Source organism: Sander lucioperca, chromosome 2, assembly GCF_008315115.2.
Source record: "Sander lucioperca isolate FBNREF2018 chromosome 2, SLUC_FBN_1.2, whole genome shotgun sequence".
In the NCBI taxonomy this organism is placed as follows: Eukaryota; Metazoa; Chordata; class Actinopteri; order Perciformes; family Percidae; genus Sander; species Sander lucioperca.
Window position 1 is genome coordinate 22687229 of NC_050174.1, and position 19489 is coordinate 22706717.

Here is a 19489-nt window from a genome sequence, read left to right on the forward strand (position 1 = left end):
TTTATAAAGAAATTTGAGTCCAAATTTAAATGAATGAGTACAATACAGGCATAAAATATACCAGAGACATTATTTCTCAAAGAGTGGTCCGCGATTAGATTTGGTATAATATGTTTGTTTATTGTATTTAAAATTGAAAACCGTGTTTCTCAAACTGTCCCCCAGCAACTCCAAAGCCTAATAGTGTGGTGCATATGTGTTAATTATTTCCCTTCGCTACGCACACCATATATGTGCGCCAAAGGCCAACCGGAACCTATTACACCATAAGTCGAGCTTATGGGAAGACTTTGAATGCGGCACCGGTGTCCTGTGTTCACTTCCGTAAACAAGTGGTTTAATTCCGGTCGTGAACACATGCGCTAGTCGGGTAGTTCTTTTTCAAAACACTGTAATAACTGTACAAAAGACATTCAAATTGTCCTTAAACCTTCGACTATTAATTAGCATACCGAATACAGATGAAACCATTTCGTCTTTTCCTCTTGAGCTGGATCTTCTAGCGTAAAGACAGCTAACGTTAGCGTAGCCAAACAAGCGTTAACGTTACTTTTTCTCATGAGTGCAGGGAAACATGGAGATAGACGCTCGGGACTTTTTGAACTCTCCTCCGGTTAAGACCGTCAGATTTGGAGGCAGCGTTGCGGACACGTTAGCTAAACACAAACAGGTGAGTGGTAACGTAATGTCAGTCCACTTGTATTCGCTAACTTGTCAGTTAAAACAGTTGAGACTATATTTAACCCTTGTGTGGTGTTCAGGTCTGTGGGACCCGTTTTCAATGTTTGCTAAAAGAAAAATGATGCTATTTATTATTTCTTCTAACTAAAACTCATTGGCCTTGTCTCATTTTCTGTGAAAAACATAAAAAATAACTTATTTTCAATGACTGCACACGGTACACCCCCCCCCCCCCCTACACATAACTATTACATATGAGGTGTTCAGATCTACTGGACCCGAGTGTATTTAAATGTAGGTGCTATGAAACTATGTTGTCTTTCTGCACCTGCTATTCCCACACAAAGTTACAAAATTGTTACATTTCAAGCACTTTAACCTGTTCTGATTAAGAAATAAGCACCAATAATGATCAAAAATTTGTTTCTATTTTTCTTTTTTTTTTTAACCTTTTTTATAATAATTTCCTTGTTTTGTCACAAAAAAACCGAAAATGATCATATGATCGTAAATGTGATCTCACAGGAGTAAATGGCAAATATGAAGCATAAATGATGTGTATATATCATTGGTAATTGAGCTAAAGTAAACATCTGTTAAGTATTTTACATAAATTGTTATGGCTGTATTGATTTAAAAGCCTAATAATGTGGTGTGTCCACCAGACCCGGGAACATTGGCTGTGTAAGAAAGCTATGAACGTCACACAAGAGTTAAGTGATGCTCGGTAACGTTAGGTATGGGAACGCTTAGCTACATGTCTGGAAGGTTTTAATGAATGAAAGCGTTTTGTTCCATTTACAAGGACACCGGGTACTGGCTGTGTATGATCTGTTGTAGGGTTGCTCGATTATGGAAAAAAAAAAAAAAATCATAATCACAATTAGTTTGGTCGATATTAAAATACAGATTACTTACCACAATCACTCATTGACTTTTGGAAAGATGTGGCTATTATTGAAGTTAAAAACAATGGAAAAGTTAAACAAATCAACAATGAAAATGCCTTGAACTGTGACATTTCCCTTCATACATTTCCCCTTTGAACATTTTTTATTCTTCATTCAGAGCACAAGACAAAATAAGAATTTACCTGCAAAAACGTAACGTGCAAATAATCGTTTGTCTCGATTATTCTGTTTTTGTGATCATTATGGGAGCCGAAAGCGTAATCACTATTAAAGTTGTGATTAGTTGCACAGCCCTAATTAGCTGTTTCTCTTCTTGTTTGCAGGGAGACTCGAGTGACTACGAGCTGCTGAAACATCAGCTGGCTGATCCTGATATAAGGGTAGAGTAAAGCATCAGTGTGTTTGAGCTGACCTGGGATCTGTGGCGTCACTGTGGGTTTGTCAGCTCTCTCTCTCTCTCTCTCTCTCTCCTCTGACAGGATGCTCAGATCATCAACTGGTTACAAGAGTTTCGGAATTCTGTGACCCAGCTGACCAAGGACCATGAACAGCTCATCTACACTATCTTGGTGAGAATGGAAAGTCAAGACGGTTGAAAGCTTAAAGAGTGCTCTCATTGTAGCTGCACCACGTTAAAAGCTTACATCATTAGTCCGTCAATAAGTTCAGTGATTTCTAGGGCTGCACGATATTGCGGTTGCGATACGATTCACGATATATCGGAGGGAATGATCATTTTTGCATCATTACTCTCATTTTCATTGGAAAAAAATACATCCAAATGATTATAGTGTGATTTTTGCGAGGATGTGTACCAAACAAAGATTTTTTCTTTAGTCTGTAGGATAGGATACTTCATTCATAATAGTTTGACACATTAACCTTTAACAAATGTTGCGATTTTGATAAAATTGCGATAAATTGTGCAGTCCTAGTGTGTCCCCTGGCTTCGAGGAAGACTTAGGTGTGCGTATTTGGTGGGGGGGGTGTGGGGACAAGTCGGATATATCTGCTAGCCAGGTCTTAAAGGACAATTCCGGCGCAAAATGAACCTAGGGGTTAATAACATATGTGTACCGAGTCAAACGTTCTCTGGGACATGTTTTCATGCGAATGCGTCTCTAGCTTTAAACAAGCTACCGCAAACCAGTGGTTAGCTGCTAACGCTAAATGTTACGTTTTTTACTTTTAATAAAGCAAATTCCCCATACATTTTGTGTCTCTTTGTAGGTTTTTTTGCATCTCTAAGTAGTCGTGTTGTGTCTTGTTTTGGTCATTTGTGTTTTCTTTGGGGTTGTTTTGGGTCTCTGTGGTCATTTGGCGTCTCTTTGTCGTCAGTTTGGGTCTCTTTGTGTCTCTTTCTCACATCATTTTGGACCGTTATTATCCCCACATCTGTGTCTGAAACGTTGGAAAAGCTAGAACAGATAATAAATAAATAACACTCAAGAAGCTTAAAGACAAACCTTGCTAAATAAGTCCAACTACAATCATTAGATCAGATAAAAGTCTTTTAGTTACATTCATTGGGCTTAGGTGCTGCACCTAAACCTCTGAAACATTTTAATTTTCTCAGGCACTTGTTTAATTACTGTGTGTGTGTGTGTGTGTGTGTGTGTGTGTTTCTAGAGGCTTCCGTGGGTGGGCCGGAGCCCGGCTGTGGTGGAGGAGTACATGGCCTTCCTGGGGAACTTGGTCTCAGCCCAGACTGTGTACCTGTGCGCCTGCCTCAGGATGGTCGTCTCCCACTTCACTCCCAGTACGTTCCCCTCACTGCTGGTAGAATAATCCAGAGTTTTTACAATAAAATGCAGAATTCAAGCTCTCCGAACGGCGTCGGTAGTTAAGTGATGTTGGCTATCTTAACATCACTGGTCAGTTGCCTGACTGTCAGCGATTTATGTTAGCAGGGTTAGAAAATTAGCACCAGCCACCAGCCATATGCTGGCAACCAAGTGGGTGCTCGATTCGCTGCGTTCAGCAGCCAACAAAAGCAACGGTAATCTATTGAGTGGCTGGCTGACTAGCTGCTTTCAGTACTTTGCTAAAATACAACAAATCACTTGTTGATTTAAAACAAATGAAAGGAAATCATTTCCATCGTTCTTTTATTCAACTAATTGAACGTTGAATTGAATATAAAAGGCCGCACTAATAAAAGAATCGGTTACATTTTGAAGTGCAGTTTTCTGCTGATATTTTCTTTCACCTAACACAAAAAGTCTCAGAGTGTCTTTGGTGGTATGTCGCAGGCTTTTCGCGATGTGTTTATTGCGGCAGTTGATATCGCGATGACGAATAAAAAAAAACCCCGATATATATTGTGCAACCCTAGTGGCCGTATAATGCGTTTACTGTATCCCAGCATCAGTGACTCGCAAAAATTTAATGTGTGTGTTTCTCGTTTCCAGAGAGAGTGACCATCTGTGAAGCGGGGGTGGATATCTCTGATTCAGATGACGAAGATGAAAGTAGGTGTCCTCCCTGCTATTTCAAGTGACTTTTCAATATATGAAATGTTTGTTTCAAACACCAGAAACCTCGTGTGGTTCAAGTTTTATATCTGACCAAGGTGTGTAATTGGGGCGAATATTGGGATGGTGGAGAAGGAAGGGCAGGGAGAAGTGTGAATGTGAAGCAGGGCAGCGTTAGGGAACAGCTTACATCCTCTCCTCTAATTCTTTGGATAAATACAAATGGTTGAATAATCAATGGTAAATACAAACTCTTCTCTGCTCCCCTTTTGATTTGTTAAGACCTCCCCAGAAACTTTGATCAGTGTCACCAGGCGCTGCAGCTCATCACCAGATACGTCCCATCGTAAGTCTCTTGTGTTGTCTTCTTGTATTAGTTTAAGTGTTTTTTTTTTAATATTTAATAGCTTTTCATGTTTTACAAACAAGAAACAAGCACAGCAGAACACTACAAAGTTGCCTTCCGGCTCAGCTCTCTTTTCGTCACAACGGTGCGATAAAGTGAGTGTAATACCGCGCCCGCTGCGCCGATTCTCCAGCTAATCTTCCGGTCCATTGTCCCCTCACTCGCGAACAAGACCCCCATGTACTTGAACTCCTCCAGTTGGGGTAAGGACTCATTCCCTACCCGGCAGGCAGCCAGAGATATCCGACCAAAATCTGTTGAGCTTAGGGCAGGACCAAAAGAGGTGACCCAGGCTGCCCTCTCCAGACCTACCGGTCATTTGGACCTGGATAATTTTTTTCTCAGCAATTAGTGTTCTAAGTAACTAATGTGAACCAAAATCTTTGAAATTGGTCCAGTACGAGAGAACACTGTAACTGGCAGCCACGAAACAGGCTGCAATGTAAACCTATGGGGAAAATGTGCACCGTCAATGTACGTTCACTAAAAGTGGTGTTTTTACCACCAACAGGCTCAGATTGGTATCATAAGGGTCTGACAACATTATGGAAAGATGGTGAAGTATTGTTCTGAAATCTGACATGTGACCTGTCTGAAGACAGCGATGTGGAACCATGGATCTTTATAGTGTGGAACGCGAGTGGGGAGAGAGGAGTTTTGTGGAGATTGTTGTGTGACAACATGTGTTTGTCACACAGCTTCACCTTTCTGTTTTCCTCCTGCTTATTTTTCCTGAGCAGCGAGTAATAGCTACTTGTTATGTTTTTAAAGGGGCTGTACTCAAAATACTGAAGACAAAAAGTAGTTTTAGGATTGCCTCCACACGGCTCTCACAGACCGCTTCCCAACCCGTCAAATACCGACGCTTTGTCGCGGCCCTCGGCGTCTGATACCGACGCACGAGGCACTAGCATGCACTCACATGCACGTGCGGCCAGACCGGCTATCAAAAGAAAAAACAGAGAAGCTCGGACTACAATGCACACCGAGGGAGTGGGACTTCATTCTCTGCTTGGGGCACCTACTATATCTTTCCATAGCAAATATTAGTTTGCTGCTATACTAACATTCTGAATGTCAAGTACAGAACCTCTCAAAGGTTTTTGAAAGCTTTGCCGTGAATCTTCTAAATCGCCCCTTTAATTTTTCATGTCTCATTCAGTCACTGATCTCTTTGATGAGCTGATGACATCAGGCTAGTTTACCAATGAATGTACGCTTGCAGTGTCAAAAATGTCATAACAGTCCCCATACAGCTGGGCTCATTTACATCTGTAGTCTTAGACCACTAATTTAGAAACGGGAGACTGAAGGTGATTTGCCACGGCTTGGTAAATAGCCCCCTATATGTTCTAAAACATATCTATCTATCATATACTGTATATCTCAAGGATAACCTTTACTAGGAATGAGCACTGTGACAAAACTAAACAAAAGAACAGGGAGAAAATAACTCTTCCACAATACAGAACTCGCAAAAATGTTTAGTATAGGCGGGCCATTCAGAGTAATACTTTACCATTCTTTATCACAAAATCCCATAAATGCACACATGTACTGTATGTAATGTATGCATGCATGTATGAATGTATGCTATGTGTGTATGTATGTATGTATGTACATTATGTATTATGCTCAAATGTATGGCTTCTGATACCACAGCACAAGGCATAATGTTTGTGTTTAAGACCCTGCCCTTGTAATTTGTCCTCTTCTTTCAGCACGAGTCGCTTTCTGATGCCCATTCTACACGAGAACTTCCCCTTTATACAGAAATCCTCCAGAACACTGGTGAGAGCCAACTGAGTTCTGATTCACTTCATACATGACTGCCAACATCGCGCAGTCGTGATTGTTGTGTCACATCACACTTTTGAGCAGCAAGTGGTTGATGGTGGCCTCATCACCCAGAAAACATGCGGTTACTTGAACGAGGAAACAAACCTCTTAGCCTGTGGGGAGGCAATGAAGAGGTTCAGCCATCATGAGACCGTGCCAGTGGAATCGGATTAGTTTTTGGCTGTTTCAGTGCAGCACTGATGGGAACGCTCAAACAAGCTGTGGAAGTGCGGAAAAACTACAACCTGCCTCTGTACTTGCCACACAAACATCCTTTTCATTTGTTGCTCAGACCTGATACACATTATACATACATGTAGTGTATATTTTAACATATTGTGTGTAGTGGACATTGTCTCGTACTCCCCAGCTTCTATCTGGACAGATAAAAACTAGGTATCGACCGATTACTGTTTTTTGTTTTTCAAGGCCGATACCGATTATTAGTAGTTAATGAAACCGTTTATTTGGAACTGATACGCATTTACAGTGAAAATGAAAATCTTTATGTCAAAATTAAGATTTTGGAATGTTACAAACTCCAATGCATGGAGTCAGACTCAGTGCTGAGTGAAACTGAAGCAGAGGGACAGTCACAGAGCTGTAGCCGAGCCAAAGTAGAACACTTTTGAATTCATTAACTTTAATCGGTTATCAGGCAAATAAAACGCTGATACAGATCATCTGCAAACTGCCAAAAAACGGCCCGATAATAAGGCCAGTAAATTGTGCATTAACACAGTGGTGTTTTGTTGATTGATAGTTTGTTGCTCTCCACAGGAGTGTTACGTCCACAACGTCCTGAGGGTGACCGTGTACATGCCGTCAATTCGACGAGACGTGCTGGAGTTGATCATCGGAAAGATGCTCAAACTGGATGTAAGTGGGTAAACTGTAACACTGTGTGTGTGTGTGTGTGTGTGTGTGTGTGTGTGTGTGTCTGCTCCTGTCTGTAACAGTGTGTGTGTGTGTGTCTGTCTGCTCCTGTCTGTAACAGTGTGTGTGTGTGTGTGTGTGTGTCTGTCTGCTCCTGTCTGTAACGGTGTGTGTGTGTGTGTGTGTCTGTCTGCTCCTGTCTGTAACGGTGTGTGCGGTATATTGCAGGTGAGTGCGTCCCGTTCAGACATCGAGGAGGCAGAAGAGAACGCGGTGCAGAACCAGCGGGCGGAGGAACCGACTGAGGAAGGACTCTTTGACATGGTAACAACCAGCACTGGTCTGAGGATTCCTCTGGGTCTGGGGCAGATTTACCTGCAGCACATTATATCAAGGTTTATCCCAGATGAAGTAGGTTATAAATAAAGAATAGAAAAGGTAGATGTAAAAGAATGATTTGAATGACAATAAATAAACTAAATAACTAGAAAGGACAGCAAATGTAGTGTGTGCTCATTGCTGAAAATGTATTTGTTATAACGTCAGTTTTAATACCTGGGGATTTGAAGACAGCTCATTCAAGCCATCGGCGTTTGTTATCAATATACAGATAATAATTATTAATATTAATACACAGTTTGGGACAGTGCCAAAGGAGTGGCAGACCGGGGTGGTGGTTCCCCTGTTCAAAAAGGGGGACCAGAGAGTGTGTGCCAATTACAGGGGTATCACACTTCTCAGCCTCCCTGGTAAAGTCTACTCCAAGGTGGTGGAAAGGAGGGTTCGGCTGATAGTCGAACCTCTGATTGAAGAGGGACAATGCGGATTCCGTCCTGGTCGTGGAACAACAGACCAGCTCTTCGCTCTCGCAAGGATCCTGGAGAAGGGCTGGGAGTATGCCCATCTGGTCTACATGTGCTTTGTGGATCTGGAGAAGGCGTATGACTGGGTCCCCCCGGGAGGTGCTGCGGGAGTATTGGGTGAGGGGGGTCCCTTCTCAGGGCCATCCAATCTCTGTATGACCAAAGCGAGAGCTGTGTCCGGGTTCTCGGCAGTAAGTCGGACTCGTTTCAGGTGAGGGTCACCAATCCTGTTTGTGATATTCATGGACAGGATATCGAGGCGTAGTCGGGGTGGGGAGGGGTCGCAGTTCGGTGGGCTGGGGATCTCATCGCTGCTTTTTTCTAAATATGAGGCCATAGTTCTCAGCAGGAAACCGATGGAGTGCCTACTCCAGGTAGGGAATGAGTCCTTACCCCAAGTGAAGGAGTTCAAATACCTTGGTGTCTTGTTCGCGAGTGAGGGGACAATTGAGCGTGACATTGGTCGGAGAATTGGCGCAGCGGGGCGGTATTACATTCAATTTATTGCACCGTTGTGACGAAAAGAGCGCTGAGCCAGAAGGCAAAGCTCTCGATCTACCGGTCAATTTTCATTTCTACCCTCACCAATGGTCATGAAGGCTCCAGGGTAGAAGCGGCCAAAATGGGTTTCCTCAGGAGGGTGGCTGGCATCTCTTAGAGATAGGGTGAGAAGCTCAGTCATCCGTGAGGAACTCAGAGTAGAGCCGCTGCTCCTTTGCGTGGAAAGGAGCCAATTGAGGTGGTTTGGGCATCTGGTAAGGATGCCCCCTGGGTACCTCGGGGGAAGACCCAGGACTAGGTGGAGGGATTATATCTCCAACCTGGCCTGGGAACGCCTTGGGATCCCCCAGTCGGAGCTGGTTAATGTGGCTCGGGAAAGGGAAGTTTGGGGTCCACTGCTGGAGCTGCTGCCCCTGTGACCCGACCCCGGATAAGCGGACAAAGATGGATGGAGATGGATTAATACACAGACTATAATCAATAGGATTATTTAGGTTAGGTTATCATTTTTAGGATGATGATGAAGATCATTATTAATATTCAGTTTATTAGTACCGTGATGTTGCTGATTATCATAGTTTATCAGTACTATAATGATGATTATTATTATAGTCACTATTGTTTAGAGGTGGGCAATATGGAAAAAAATCTAATATCACAATAATGACAGTTTTGATAAATAATTAACATCCAACATTTAAGACGATATCTAGCCTCATATATCGATGTCGATATCATATTGATATATGGCTCAGTCCTTCTATTATTATTTAGTAAAAGGTAATAATGTGACTATTAGTTACTGTCAACCACATTGTAAGTACAGCAATAAGCCAATTTCCTATGCATACCATACACAAACATACAACATACGTCTACACTCATCAACTGACTCGTGTTTCTTTCTTTATGTTCTCATTTACTGATTTGTTTGCGTACTTGTTTATTTACCTTCTAATGTACAGTATATTATTAATCCCCCCCCTCCGCCATAACCAACTATTCTCCAGAATGCACTAGTAACTAACTATCCAGCATGAAATAAGAGTTAAAAATTCCACCTTGACAGATGCTAATTGTGCTGATATAATGCCTCTCTTTTACTTAAAGTAAACCATTGAAAGCAGGACTTGTACCGTGCGATCACAGGTGGTTTTACCATATGGCAAAGGTAGGAAATTGCCTGGGGCCTACTGGCATGTGGCTCAGATTGTAGACCGGATCGGCCCTCAACCACGAGATTGATGGTTCAATCCCGGCCTCCCCAAGACACTGAACCCCAAGTTGCTGTATGTGTCCACTGCTCCTAATGCTTAGGATGGGTTAAATGCAGAGATTGAATTTCAATACACTTACTGCAGTTGTATGTGACGAATAAGAATATAAAATTCTGGGGCGCCTGGTTAGCTCACCTGGTAGAGCAGGCGCCCATATATAGAGGTTTACTCCTCGACGCAGCGGCTGCGGGTTCAACTCCGGTCTGCGGCCCTTTGCTGCATGTCATTCCCCCCCTCTCTCCCCGTTCAAGTCTAAGCTGTCCTATACAAATAAAGATGTAAAATGCAAAAAATAAGAGTTCTAAAAAAAAGAAAATCTTTTTTTTTCTGTGTGCGTGTCAGGACGAGGACATGTCGGCAGATGGTCCCTGTAGGACGACCGTGATGGCCCACCCGGTGGCTGACAGGCTGGACACTCTCATGGCGGTTCTGATGGCTTATATCAAGGACTTCTGCCATGTCAATGGTAGCTGAGTAACACAGCTTTTACACTGCCCGCATTTCCCATAACGGGGCTGACCAATAACTGAGTGAAATATGTTTCAAAGCATTTCACACAACACATTTTTGAATCCAAGAACATTTAAAATGCACTTTGTGTACCTAGAAGCTTTTGCATCATTGTGGAGTGAATGTTTTTGGCTGTTAAGTGTATCATCTTCTTCTTTCCTTTGTTTTCTCTCTCTCAGGCTCTCTTAGTGTGGAAAGGACTAAGGATCTGTACAGAGATTTGTTGAGCGTGTTTGACAAGCTCATTCTGCCAACACATGCTTCCTGCCATGTCCAGTACACACTCTTTTACCTCTGCAGCTTCAGAGTGGTCAGTACTTCCCACACTGTGCATGGTGTATGTGTAATGATAGGAAACAGCAGTATGTAGCATTTAGCCCTGAGTCTGGTCTTCATCCTGATTAGTTGGACTGAGGTCAGGTGACTTGACTTGGACCAACAGAAACAGTTAGAGACTGGCTGGTGAACAGAGTGGAGCATTTAGCAGCTAAAGAGTCAGATATTTCATACAGTGGGTGGAGGCCAAACCTGAGCTTAAATAGAATAGAGATGGGGCGGTGCGCGGTCACGTAAGGCTTGTATCATGCAGATGCGCCTACAGTTACTTGTCATTACTTAGAATTCCTCATGGGGAAGACAGAAACTACTCACTATAGCTTTAAAATATACCATAAAGTAGGGGAAGCTTTCAAACCTGTCAATCAGGACAAAGGCTTAGCAATGCTAACCGTGCTAACACTGTGGACATTAAAATAGACTTCAACTTGTTTTTGGCCGTTGTCCGTGTTTTCATCTTAAACTTTGACCCCTCTCACTGTGTCTTTTCAATTCAGCAAAGTTAAGTGGAACATTTTGGTCGCCTAAAAATGTCTTATTCTGCCAACCAAGCTAGCTAGCTACAGCTAGCGTTAGCTGGTAACTTAAGGGGATGTCTGCATATTTCCTGTTCTGCTGTACATGCAGATGAATGTCTCCAGCACCCGGAGGTCCGTGTTTACTCGCTGGTAATTCTCTGCTGGATGACTCGCGTCAGACGGTTGAAAATCAGCAACCTTCCCTCTTTAGCGTTTAGCTTAGCGCACTGCAAACATAAAGAACACTGGCTTGGCCAAGTCATCCTCCGCAGCGCCACCCTCTCATCAAAAATCGTTGCGTTCAGTTTAAAAAAACAAAACAAGATGGCAACATCCCTATCGCCAAACTCGAGGCTTCAACAGCAGTCCACAAACCAATGGGTGACGTCACTGATGCTACGTCCATTGTTTTTACAGTCTATGATAATATGTCCGTGTGTTCCAGTGCTCCAAGTAGCCAAACATCAATGAATGCCTCTAAGTGTCCAATTGAAAAGAATTTGTCATCAGTCAGTCATCATTCTATCACTGGCTGACCGTGACAATAAAAATTCAAATTGTTCTCATGCTGTTAAAAAATGTTCCACTGACTGTCCAAACACTCAACTGTATATTACACCAACCCACGATCAAGTGTAAACTACCTAATCACGAATCACCTATGCTGCTATTCCCATACACTTAAGAAAATGAATGCTTATTTATGAAGGTCTAATTTAGTTGTTTCATCTACTTTGATGAATATAAAGACAGAGCGCATGAAGGTTTCCTCCTCATCAATTCTGTTTGCTAGCAAACAACAGAAAAATGCCTAAAAGCTGCTGTGTGGTGATATTCAGTATCAACTATGTAAAGAACCCAGAACTTAGTTTTTATAAGCTGCCGACTTGAAAAACTGAGCTTTTATGAAGACTCAAGTGGTCACAGATGTAAGGAATCAGCAGGGAGAATGGGGAGACTGTGGGATCCTGACACTAAGCAAACTGCTGATTCTTCACGTCTGTGACTTTTGTCTTCATAAAAGCTCTGTTTTAGGGTCAGCAGCTTATAAAAACTTAAGTTATTTACCCTGTTAGTAGTGGATATCACCACACAGCAGCTTTTAGGAATGGTTCTGTTGTTTGCTAGCGGACGAAATTGACAAGGGGGAAACCTTCACACAATATAAGTCAATGGAGAGCGGAGAGTTGTTTTCCCCTCTGGTGGGCGTGGCTTTCAGAGTACGACGCAACGCGCTCTGTCGCTATGCTGCTTGTGAGATGAGTCCTGTATGTATCGTATTTCCTGTGTCCCAGGCGTTGGCCGAGGCCTTCTTGGATCACCTGTGGAAGATCCTGCAGAGTCCGTCTCAGCCTGCTGTCCTCCGCCAGGCTGCTGCCGGATACCTGGGGAGCTTCCTGGCCCGGGCCAAGTTCATCCCTGTGCTGTGAGTTCACTCTGCTGCAGAAAACACAAAGGCAGCTTGGAGCCAAAGTGAGCAGTTTATTCCTCTGTGCCCATGTTGCTCCTGCTGCTGTTCTAACTCAGTGTGTGCCCCCCCCCTGCAGCACTGTGCGGGGCTGTCTGGACCTGCTGATCTCCTGGACCCATCGCTACATTGACAGCCAGGACAGCAGCGGCAGGCAGGCCTGCTGCGACATCAGCCTGCACGGGCCCTTCTACACCGCCTGCCAGGCCATCTTCTACACACTCATCTTCAGACACAGAGCCATGCTGGAGGGCAACATGAAGAAAGGTACAGCGACATCACCTGCCAATCAAATATGACCGTTTACCGCCCTGACAGGACGCTTTCACTGGCATCACTAGCCATGTTTCCATCCATCCGTTTTTATGCGAATTAAGTAATATCGAATGAAAAATGACTTATGAAAACCGTAAAATTTGATTGGATTTTATGAACATCGACACAAAGTTTGTACGTTCGATCTCATCGGATTTTTTTCTTAATCGTTTACCGGCTTGTGCAATAAACGCTGATGGAAACTAGGGGTGTGCAAAAAAATCGATTCACAATCGCATTGCGATTCAAGCTCTACCGATTCAAAATCAATTCATAAGAATAAAAAAAAAAAATTACATTTTTATTTTTTATTTTTAATTGTATGTCTACTGCAATCACATAGGAAAAGTAACTACATTTACATACTGTGAGTCATTTTTGTTAATCGAGAATCGTTTTTGAATCTAAAATCGATTTTTTTAATCGAATCTTGAGCCTAAAAATCGATATCAAATCGTGACATTTTCTGAATCGTGCACCCCTAATGGAAACGTTATTTGCCGAATAAATTATGATTTGCGATTACGTTTTAGGTCATTTTATGGTTGCAACCCGCCATAAAACGAAGAAGTTTGAGGTCATTTCCGCTTTCTTTGCAGACATGGCCGGTTCCAACAAAGACAGACAGAAGTGGACCAACGAGGAGACTTTTAAATTTAATTTACCAGCTAAATATGACGGCTATTTTAGAAAGCAAAAATTGTTGTCGTCTGGCATTTATGTGCATCTTCATGATTATAGCGATGTTTTGATGGCGTCGTTGTTGTCTTATCATAGCTTTTTAATAACAAAAACACAAATTGCTGAAACAACATTTACACCAAGGTTCAGGTTCAGTTCAGGTTACTTTACCTTTTTAGGAAGAATTGCAAGCAAGAAATATGAATGTTTCATGGTTTATCAGTGAATTGATTATATATGTTGATTATCAAAATGAGAAGCACAGGAGAGCAGAAAATATTTGCTGCTTACAGTTTTAAAATGCAAAGCTTCAGGTCCTTTGTTCAATACCACACATTCAATGAAAATTTATTTGTTACATATATTTTAGCAACCCATTTAACTTTGTGTGTACATTTTCCAAAATACTGAAAATCAGTCATGATATCTTCTTTTTAAGCAGCTAACCTTTCCAACCAACAGCCCAAAAATGGAAAACATGGCAGCAAATCCACATCAAATAATAATATCAGACATCTCGTTTTGTAATAAGCAATAACAAAGTCACTGTGTGTGTGTGTGTGTGTGTGTGTGTGTGTGTGTGTGTGTGTGTGTGTGTGTGTGTGTGTGTGTGTGTGTGTGTGTGTGTGTGTGTGTGTGTGTGTGTGTGTGTGTGTCTCAGGTCTGGAGTACCTGCAGAGTCTGAACCTGGAGCGGCTGGTGATGTGTCAGCTGAACCCCCTCAAAGTGTGCCTGCCTGCAGTCACCAGCATGTTTGCTGCCATCACCAGGTAACCCCTTTACATTTCAGTTTGCTTCAACTCACTGACTCCCTTCATTTTAATAAAACAATGAAGTACTTCAGTATCCATGTATGACCATTTTAGGACGAGGGTAGTATAATAACGTTCAAAGTAAAGTTAGGCTTTGGTGTCGGCTTCGCGACTCATTTTAAAAAAGACAGACAGAAAGAGAGAGAGCCAGAGTGTGTTTACTGCTGCAACCAGCAGCAGTTCTCATCGTGTCATCTTGCTCTATAGGTGCTGCTCTCAGTATTCTGCTAAAATATAACAAATTGCTTGTTGAATTTAAAACAAATAAAAGGAAATCATTTCCAACATTCTTTTTTATTGAACATTATGATATAATATTGGTGTTGTTTTGTTGCAGGACGTATCAGGTGGTGTTCTGCTACACCATCATAGAGAGGAACAACCGCCACGTGCTGCCGGTGGTCCGCAGCTCTGCCGGGGGGGACAGCGTGACCACCAACACCAACCCTCTGGACAGCTTCTTCCCCTTCGACCCCTACCTGCTCAGGAGGTACGCCAGCTGATTGCGCCCTCTCCCTTTTGGTTTTGCCGCAGATGGTGTGTAGGCTATACGCATCACGATGCATTGCCAACGATCCGATACATATGCAGCAGCTACCGATGCCATGCGATCTGATTGGGCCCCTACTTGCGATGCAGTGCGATGCAACGCCATTTGATTTAACACAATGGGGCAAATAATGATGCTCTGCAATTCAACATGGTACAGAGAGTTTGATTGTTCTTTGAGTTTCTTTGGTTCATTGTGTTCGGTTTGCTTTCACACTGCACTTTGTCAAATACTGCAAACACACGTCACAAGGTAGAAGCGCTCGCTTTCCACCGCGTCTCTGCAGCTACAGACACCACCTAAGTGATGATTGAGAGGGAGTACTTTTGTGTTAGCCTATACATAGTTTTTAGGAAATTCCTGCATATTATACCTTTACCTCTCTGAAGAAATACTAATGTGTTGGAACCCGTTGTATTGCTTTTTGCATCAGGATTAAAGGAAAGTCTTTGAAGGGATGATCCGTGAAATTAACCTTAATTCTTGCCGTTGGAACTAGTAGCTGACCTCTCACCACAAGGTCCATCCAGCAGCTGTAGAGACGGTTTTAAAGTACTCCGAAAATCAGAAGGTTGGACACTTAGAATGCTGCGACACCTGGATCTCGTGGTGAGATTGTTTTGTCACTAATTTGTGAAAGCTTCATCAGTGACAGACAGCCTAGTTCTTAGAAGACGTGTCTTGTGGGAAATCAATCCAATTCAATTTTATTTATAGTATCAAATCATAACACAAGTTATCTCAAGACACTTTACAGATAGAGTAGGTCTAGACTAGAGCCTGGATCGGGCCGAATTTTTCCGTCCGAACCCGGCCCGAGCCCGACAGAGCCGTGACCGAACCCGGCCCGAGCCCGTCAGGCATTATGATATTTATGTCCGAGCCTGGCCCGAGCCCGACACAGTTAAAATCTCGTTGTTTTTTTTCTCATACTAATGACACATGTACGTTTGTTTGTGTGGAAAGCCCGCTTTTATTAAGCAACTGGAAGGCATTCGGAAATGTCAACAGATGAGCGCATCAGCTCACACGGGGGAACAAGCGCACGTTAATAAGCTGTTTAATTTAAAATGTTCAATGTGTTAACCTTTCCTGATCGCTTCGATTCCGACCGTGATCAGAAAACCAGGGGAGACTCGTTACCTCCAGGGCCGACGTTATATAACGTCGGGGTTAAAATCCCGTTTCTGGTGAGCAGATGAATGAACTTGGCTTTCAGTCTGGGGTTTATCTCGGACACCGCACACACTGTGTACAAAACTTAAACTTATTCCACCAACTCTGCTCCGGTCACATATACACGTCTGCTTTCTCTTTTCTCTATCTCTCTTCTGCCCACTTTACACACACACTGAGCTCTCTTAAAGGAGCTGCAGCACCATTTTACAACAAATGCCTTATCGCACTGATGTGACCGAGCCCGGCCCGAACCCGACCATCATTTCTAAATATCTGTCCGAACCCGGCCCGGCCCGTCGGGTACCGTCGGGACCCGTCAGGACCCGTCGGGCTCGGGTCGGGTATCCAGGCCTTAGTCTAGACCACACTCTATACTTGACAAAGACCCAACAATTTCCCACGAGCAAGCATTTAGTGCAACAGTGGTGAGGAAAAACTTCCTTTTAGGCAGAAATCTCAGACAGACCCAGGCTCTTGGTGGGCGGCATCTGTCACTGCCGGTTGGGACACAGACACTGATACAGATATGGAGAAATATGATTCATAATAATAATACCAGTTGGTATGATGAACAGTGGCAATTATAGTAACAATAAAGATAGTGGAACTATGACTAGAAATAATAGTTGTAGCAGTTCAGGGCATAGCAGGGTGTAGCAGGGTGCTGAGCAGGACCACGGCGGCAGCTGCAACCATGATTTAGGTGCCACCCTGATCCAAGGAAAACGGCGAGGCGAGAAAACACAAGGTTCTCCGGGGAATAAGCTCCACGGGGCTAAGTGTAAACTGTCTCTGGTGTACAGGAGGGGTTCGACAATTAACTGAAGAACAGAGTCGCTAGCACGTCTGGACAAGGTAACTAACTGCAGGAACACAACTCAACAAACCCGATCTCAACGATGTGCGTGTGCGTGTGCGTGTGCGTGTGCGTGTGCGTGTGCGTGTGCGTGTGCGTGTGCGTGTGTGTGTGTGTGTGTGTGTGCGTGTGCGCAGGTCCGGTCATCTGATTGAGCCTCTGTACCAGGTCTGGGAGGAACTATCGGATGCAGAGCAGCTTCCCACCAAAACAGGACAACAGGTGAGATGACAGAAGGGTGAGCAAGGTTCGAGCAGCACTTTAGCGTTTTCCTAATTCAGTGACATTAGGTTGGGGGACTTACCAGGTTTTTGAAGAACCAGAGCTTTAACTAACCATTATTTTTATTGATTATTTTCTTGCTAAATCGTTTTGTCTATAAAATGTCAGAAAACCTTAAAAAAAAAAAAAAATCCCTTCACAAATACACAGAGCCCAAGGTGACTTCTTCTGATGTCTGGGTTTGTTGGACCAACAGTCCAAACCCCAAAGACATTTACTCAGTTAAACTATGGTATAAAGCAGTAGCTTAGTGACTTCTTGTTAGACCCTCCCTGCCTGGTCTTTCAAACCCCACAACGTAGTCTTTTTGTAGTCTCAAAGCCCGAGCTGAGATGATCCTGTCCCAGCGAGTGGACTCAGCCGGTGCAAACACCGTAAATGTTCTGTGGCTCTGGAGGAGCTTTGTCTGGCTGGGACATTGACATGTGGATTGGTGTAAAACAGCTTAAGTGTCCCTCTCAGCCCCCTTTTTTCTGTGGTAGGACTAAAGTTGTGCGTGCGTCCATGCGTGGGTGGTAGAGCGAGTAAGAGAGTGACAGTAATTATCTTCGGAGCGAGTAAGACTCTAGAGTCATCAAAGGTTAACCCTCTCCTTGATTTCATGTTGTTTATGGAGAAGTAGAACCAGGAAATGAGTCGGGGGGGGGGACATGCAACGCTACTGAGCCACAGCCGAGCGGCGTGCATCGGAATGCATGGAATGCATGGAAATGTGTAATGTGTATTAGGTAAAAAATGAGAGAATATGAAAAGTCTTGTTGTGTACTGGATTAGGACTTTATCGTAAGTGATTTCCAGGTTTTCAAACTGCGCGTGTGTGTGTGTCTGTGTGTCTGTGTGTCTGTGTGTCTGTGTGTCTGTGTCAGGGCTCGCGGGAGGACGAGGACGACTTCCTGTGTGGGGAGACGCCCCAGACCGAGGGCATTGTGGGAATGACACCCAGCTCCTACGACTCAAGCCTCCGCAGCCCGAGCGGCATGGGTTCCCCCCCCATCGGCTTCCAGAGACCCTGATCATGCACATTACATTTCATTTCTAAAGATTCAGACACAAACTGGAGAACACACGAGCCAGTCACACTTGAAGAGCTGTGACGGATCTATTCATCCAACAACAGTCATCTGTGTTAATAATGAATGTAAAAATTCAGTGTTTTATTTTCGGGGAATTATAGGTTTACGCAATCAAGACTGAACTTTTTCAAGTTATGATCAGTCACAGTTCAGGCCATGTTGGCGTGTGCAAAATCTGTGCAGAAACTCAACAATGGAAGCAACAGTATCAGTGAGAGACTCCATATGTTCAGAGGACTCTACATAGACTGGTGCAGCATTAGTCTCTTTGTTCTGCATGGGAGAGCTCAGTTTGAATTGAGCTTGATAAGTTGTTATATAGTGTGTGCAGTAAAATACTGTTTTGAGGCAATTGTATGTTTATTTGTGAAAACTAATCATACTGAAGCCTGGTGCAGAGAGAAAGGTGAGATCCGAGAGCTTTGACTCTGCATCATATGGGCTGCATCTCATAACCCTTAAATTGCCTCCTCGACTCCTCCGCTTGCCTCCTTTCCTTGCGTCTTAGTCCCTCCCACCGAGAAGGCACGGTGAGGAAATCATAGAAGGAGAGAGGCGACGAGCAAATGTCTTTTAGAGGGATGAGACGTCCTTTGCTCTGAATTCGTCACGTGAATTCGTCAGCTGTGTGGGTGGAGTTAGCGACTCCTTCAGCTGCACGGCTTCCAGGAAGGCTGCTCTCTGTATCCTCGCTCATAGCTCCTCACTGGTCCCTCCGCGATGCTCGCTCCTCGTGGCAGAAATAAGAGCTTTGAGACGGCCTTCACCGAGGAGGGACAGAACAACTTTCCGGTTCAGCCGAGGACCGAGGAATGGAGGAGCTATCAAATAAGGGTTATGAGATGCAGCCAGTCTGCAATACACGCACCCTTGGATCATCACAATGAGTCCTCTGGTTCAATATTTCTCAAAGAGCGGTCCGCAAGTGGATTTGGTAAAATATCATGTTTTTAATATGAAACTGTTTATCAAACTGTCTGCCAGCAACTCCAAAGCCTAATAGGGAGGTGCATATGTGTTGTTTTAAATATTAAATACACTCTTATTTAAATTCAAACATTATTTGAATTGGCTATTTTTT

The 19489-nt window shown here is 43.5% G+C and overlaps 1 protein-coding gene across 1 annotated transcript; it reads left to right on the top strand.

Moving 5' to 3' along the window:
- The first annotated feature begins 297 nt into the window (after window positions 1–297).
- On the top strand, window positions 298–18760 carry rrn3 (RRN3 homolog, RNA polymerase I transcription factor). Its single transcript, XM_031292554.2, has 17 exons — window positions 298–670; window positions 1916–1972; window positions 2072–2161; window positions 3222–3351; window positions 4004–4063; window positions 4349–4412; window positions 6194–6263; window positions 7092–7190; window positions 7416–7511; window positions 10171–10294; window positions 10518–10648; window positions 12488–12618; window positions 12740–12927; window positions 14318–14426; window positions 14806–14958; window positions 17191–17275; window positions 18202–18760. The coding sequence occupies exons 1-17, from the start codon at window positions 575–577 to the stop codon at window positions 18346–18348; spliced, it is 1830 nt and encodes a 609-aa protein (XP_031148414.1). The 5' UTR covers window positions 298–574; the 3' UTR covers window positions 18349–18760.
- The last annotated feature ends 729 nt before the right edge of the window (window positions 18761–19489 follow it).